The sequence below is a fragment of the Erpetoichthys calabaricus genome, chromosome 11 (assembly GCF_900747795.2).
Source record: "Erpetoichthys calabaricus chromosome 11, fErpCal1.3, whole genome shotgun sequence".
Classification (NCBI taxonomy): Eukaryota; Metazoa; Chordata; class Cladistia; order Polypteriformes; family Polypteridae; genus Erpetoichthys; species Erpetoichthys calabaricus.
The window spans coordinates 62,347,310-62,352,989 of NC_041404.2; the positions used below are offsets into that span (position 1 = coordinate 62,347,310).

A 5,680-nucleotide genomic window follows, 5' to 3' on the forward strand; every position below is an offset into this window, starting at 1 on the left:
CGCATTAGCTTTGGATTTTGGATTGTAAGCCCCTTTGGAGTACAGCGAGCATTTGGCTCATGTCCTGGTTGTCGAAGTCCACTTGGTTTTGTTTGCCTCCTCTTTGGGTGCTTTTCCTGATGTCTGATGTGTGTGTGTGTGTGTGTTTGTACATTTCCTCACTAAAAGCCTTTTACATGCAGGATCTTTATTTTTGCCTGCTGTATTTATTAAAAAGCAGCACTAAAGTTGATAAATGTGTATTTTACATTGTGCTTTCCTTTTATTTTTAATTACATTTTTTGGTGGTGGATCAGCTTTCTCACTACATGCACAAGGACCAAATTCCAAAGCAGCTAGCGCCCCCTGCTGGATACAAACACTGCTATGCCTTTGAGTCATTCATTAATCACCAAGTCTTTGGATTGTGGACATCAGACGCCGAGTAACAAAATGTCTGACAGTCAGAGACGGAGAGGAAATGAAAAGTCAAACCTGCAGTCACCATGAGGAGCACAGAACTCGTCTGGTCATTCAAAATTCCTTGGATATGGACGCGGCAGCAGTACGGCCCGTTGTCCTCCATGCTGACGTTGACCACAATCAGTGACAGGTTACCTTGTTGAATGTCACCAGTTAGCTGGTACTTGTCTGACACTCGGGTCACTTTGTCACCTTCACTGTAAATCTCATCACTGCCACACCATGATGTGAATGTAATGGTGGGTGGGCAGTCACCGTGCTTCCAGCAAAAAGGACGAACTCCATTTAAGGGGACAGAGTACCAGCAGGGCAGAGTGACGTTGTGTCCAGCTGTGGCAGTGACCGACACCTCTGACACTAGAAGGCCTTCACCTGAAAGTAAAGGAGACACAAGAAGACGTTAGGACTGCTGGACAACTGAAGGTCCACATGGTGACCATCAAGTGAGAACAGACAGGACTGGATAATAACTGAAACTTAAAAAACGTCCCAGTAGCAGGATTCACTAAACTGGTTGAGATGTCCTGTTCTGTTGTCAAATAAACACTCATTTGAGGGCACTTGAATGACAGGCCCACTGTACGTTTTCATGAGTGGGCCGTGACAAAGTGACCACGAGTTGGCCATTTTCATGAAGTTAACCTCCACGTGAACGTTACGATGTGGCACCAGCCATGACTTTGGCATGAAAACTGTGGTGGGGACATGTCCTGTGATGATGCAGCTGATGCACACAATCAGGGAGGTGCAAATGAGATTATTTACAGTATATGGATTTTCAGAAACCGTTTGATGAGGGACCAAGTGACGAGTGGGGTGTCAAACTAAAAGAAGTGGCAGGTCAGGGTGTGGAGTGTTGATGGGTCAAAAAATGGGCTAAAACAGAGGAAGCAGAGGGTGACAGGAAGATGAAACTTCTCAGAATTAAGTGATGTTACAAATGGCATCCAGCAGGGGGCAGTGCTATTGTTAATATCTATAAACGATTTAGATAGGAATATAAAGAACAAGCTGGTGAAGTTGGCAGATGATACCAAGACTGGAATTTGGAACCCGTTATATCATCACAGAGGGACTTGGTCAGTAGACACGTTTGGGCAGATTTGTGGACAATGAAGTTCAATGTCAGTAAATGTAAAGTATGACACATAGGAAGTCAAAATGTGAGGTTTGAATACACAATGGGTGGTCTGACAATCGAGAGACCACCTGATGAGAAGGATTTAGGAGTCACAGTGGACTCTAAGCTATCGACTTCCAGACAGTGTTCAGAAGCCATTAAGAAGGCTCACAGAATTTTACAACAACAGCAAATTATTTCTTGTAAAGCACAAAACCACACAAAGGGTGCCACAATGGGCATTAACAGGCCCTGCTTTTGACAGCCCACCCCAGCCTTGATTCCATGAGAAGACAAGGAAAAGCTCCCCCAAAAAAAAACCCTCGCAGAAAGAAAAAACAATGGAAGAAACCCAGCTGTGAATGAACTCCAGTCAGAGCAGCAACAGCGAGCTACCTAAAGGAGCCCACTGGCATCACCGCTGGTGGGCACCAACGACACACAGCTGAAATAGATTTGCAAGGAAATGCCACCCTAACCAAAGTACCACCTGTGGCAACAGCCTTGCCATCTCACCCATCATGCTGACTCTGACGGTGGCTTCCCTGGTCCTGGACTTTTGAATGTCTTCCCTGGCACGAGTACCATGGCCTTGACTGGTACAAACTTGAACTGGATGTGCAAAGACAGCAAGAAGAAACAACAAGAGGTAACGAAGTTCAGACCCCATCACTAAACTGAATAGCAATCAGCCTCTGGAAGGAGGGTCTGTGGTCTTCAATGGCCATTAGGGAGACGGGTGACGTTCAGAAGGTCACCAGCATCACACTAAATCGGTCCTCGTCCTTTTCTGCACCCCCGCCATTCCCAAAACTCTGATAGCAGTCAAGTACAAATAAATGTGCATTTCTGACCTTCACAAACAGCCACACTGAGGACTATTTACAAAAATAAGTGACAGTGCAGTATTAAAGACCCCTTTATGCCAACGCACACCCACCACTTCTTAATGAAGTCTTCAGCTCCCCATAACTCCCAAAGGAAATGAAATGCACACAATGGATGGCTGGTTTGTCAGATTACAAATGGAAAAATCTCATTACGCCCAACAGCTGCCATACCAAGTGAAGTAAGTGAAGCGTCCATTGCAGTTTTACATCATGGGCATCGGTGGGTGGGTGCAAGAGGGGGTCTGTGCTCCCAAAACTCCTCCAAGGAAACCCGAGTTGTATTTTTCAGTATTGCCGCCTGTCAATTCACAAATGGATTTCGACAGCAATACCCGCTATTAACTAAAGGGGGCTTTGCACGTTTACCGTGCATTGGGGTCTCTTATGGCTTTACACCGACTCTTCGTGATTCCCGGCTGCTGTGACTCTTGAAGGTTTTTATCCAAAGTTCACCGGAACGCCTCCCAATATACCCGATCTGTGCCTGAACACATGCACGAGCCGCGCACACGCGTGACAGACACGCTGGACACGCCTGCCGCTCCTGTGAGGAAGAGGAGGAGCGCCGCCACTTCATTGCGTTTGGTGCTCCCGCTCTCCACACCTTTGGTTTTTCGTTATTATTTGTGCTCCGTTATTATATAAAACAAAGAAAGAGGACATAACAAAAGCTCTTTACATTTCCCAAGTGCTTTTCTCGCAGCCCCCCACCCTCTGCCCCTTTGACACCCAAACGCAGTTCCGTTTTTATTTTGCCGGTTCATCACAATTCTTTTAAAACTGCCGCATTTTCATTTACTATTTCGGTGAGCGTCACGTCCTTCTACTTTTTTATGAACGTTCCTTAAACTTGCGGTTCACGGAAAATGTCTGTCACCTGCAAAATGTCCTGCGGAGGTCCACGTCTCGTAAATTCTGCCCGTGCAGTTGTAAATGTGCCAATCCTGTGATCCACAAATGATTAAGACGGAGTCGCGTGTGCCCGGCGGGCAGCAGTCAGGAGGGGTCAGCGTGCCAGCTGTGAAGCTCTACACGCACGGGGCTCAGACGTTGTTGGCTATATGTTGAGATGCCACCATTGTCATTCAGAGTTTGCCCACTGCTGCTGGTGTTTCTGATGTGTGACATTTTTTTCCACTCACATCTTATTCTTGTCATTTCAGAAAAAAAGAAATGACAAAGAAGGTGGTGTGTGGCCGAGGAAGCCATCATGGACACCTATCTGCCAACGTTGCCCTTCCATTTGCCCCGTGAGTAAATCTCAAGCTGGATGCGTGTTTAATAGTAACACAGCCACTGCTGCCCACCCAAGTGCCCACTGCCTCCCAGATTACGCTTCTGCTGCTTTTTCTTCTTCTTCTTCTTCTCAGTTTTAGATCACCAGATGATTAACTGGACTTACTGTCCCCCTGCTGATGCTTCTGCCAGACACTGTGACACACCAGAAGCTTCTTTGTCCCATCGCGCTCACTTCACGCCACTGCTGGGGACGGCGGTCCTGACACACCAACACCTCTCATTCTTTCATTGCCCCCCACCGTCATCTCAGTGCTGGTCAGCCTCCACCGGTCACTCACCTGTCCTGAGAAGACACAAGAGTAGCAGGACCACTGAAGGTTCCATCCTCACCGCCTCTGAGCTAACCCTGAGATGAGCAGATGGGGGCATGCAGCTCGCCGACCTCATCAGGGGTGTCACGTGACTTCCTGTATGGTCTGCTAAGATCAGATGTGAAAACAATTGGGGACTGCGGGCACAGTGAGAGGAAGTGGGGGGGGGGGGGAATGAACACGCTGGACAGTGCAAACCACAGTCAGTCAGTTGAGTTGGTGTGTTTATAGCGCCCTTCACTGAGTGCAGCTGCAGAATGCTGCAGATATGAACACAGACTTGTTAAATATTCCCGTACACAACTAGTGCCACCGCCAAAGGGAGCCATCGCAGACCTTGGCACAGGAGCAGCTTCTCCCAAGATGGCATGAGTGAAAATCTACAGTGAGGATAGAATGGAAGGAGGAAAGGATTCAAAAACTGGCCAACCTCTGCATGACAAGGAATGTCTGATTGCTTCTTTAAGAACGGGCACATGTCATGGCGAGATCAGGCACGGTGGCACACCAACTTAAACCTCCTACTTCAGAGAATGAGAAATAGAAGACACAAGGCCAGAACAGTTAAAGTCGATACGTGTGCTCCAGACCTTGAAATCATCCCAACTAGGAGGGGCCGATGTGACGCCATTCACATGATGTTTATTTTTAAACTCAGCAACACCAACGATTTGCTTTGTTAGCCGCACCAGGAAGATGAGACACTCGAGAAGCTGCTGTCTTCAACCAGACAACTTTGGAAGGAGCAAAAAGAGCAAAGTCCTTCTGTGGACACCACCAGTGTGCCTTTAAATGGATGCCATTGGGGTCCATCTGGACAGGGCCGACCACCTCACTGTCACCTACGGGCCTGTTAGTGACAGCGGCAGCAGCTCCTCCTTACCCGAGCCACACCAGTTCTTATGTGGCTGTTTGTTGTAACACACACAGTGCCCTCCATAGTGGTCCTTGATGTCCCCCTCTGCTCTACACTTTAAAATGACAAATCAAACCCTTCAGACGTTGTGACTATAGTGTGCACTGCAGGCTTTCATTGAAGGGGATTTGCAGAAATTTTTGGTCCCATCACTTTGTCATAGAGGTGGATGGACAAAGAAAAAGAAGATCTGGTGAGGAAGTGAAGGGCTGAGCTTTTTGAAGAAGGTTGACCAGGCGCATGGACCCCACAAAAAAGTGGGATAAGATGAAGAGGAAGAAGTAGAAGAAGAAGTATACTGTATATAGAACTGACACTACTTTTTTTACATAGTCCCCCATTTCAGGTGGGCACCACAATGTTAGAGACACAGCAATGGCAGGTCTATTAAAGCCATGTGGTCATATTTAGGACTTTGTCACATGTCCCAGCATGCAATGCCTACTTGACGTCTGTGATTCACACACATCTGCAGGTGCTGAGGGTCTTCTCTGGTGATGTTCTGATCTTCAGCTCCTGCTTGTTTTGGGGGGCTTGTCCCCTTCAGTTTTCTCTTCAGCAAATGGAAAGCCTGCTCAGTTGGATACAAATCAGGTGACCGGCTTGGCCATTCAAGAGTTTTTCATTTTTTAGCTTTGATAAATTCCTGTGTGGCCTCAGCAGTGTGTTTAGCTCATCGTCT

At 47.3% G+C, this 5,680-nt stretch overlaps 1 protein-coding gene across 1 annotated transcript; it reads right to left on the bottom strand.

Moving 5' to 3' along the window:
- Positions 1–284: 284 nt before the first annotated feature.
- Positions 285–4,144, bottom strand: LOC127529651 (hepatitis A virus cellular receptor 2-like). The gene is made up of 2 exons (XM_051933896.1): positions 4,050–4,144; positions 285–834 (listed from the first exon to the last, which is right to left on the bottom strand). Exons 1-2 carry the CDS (start codon positions 4,138–4,140, stop codon positions 389–391), a joined length of 537 nt encoding a protein of 178 aa, XP_051789856.1. The 5' UTR covers positions 4,141–4,144; the 3' UTR covers positions 285–388.
- Between the last annotated feature and the right edge of the window lie 1,536 nt (positions 4,145–5,680).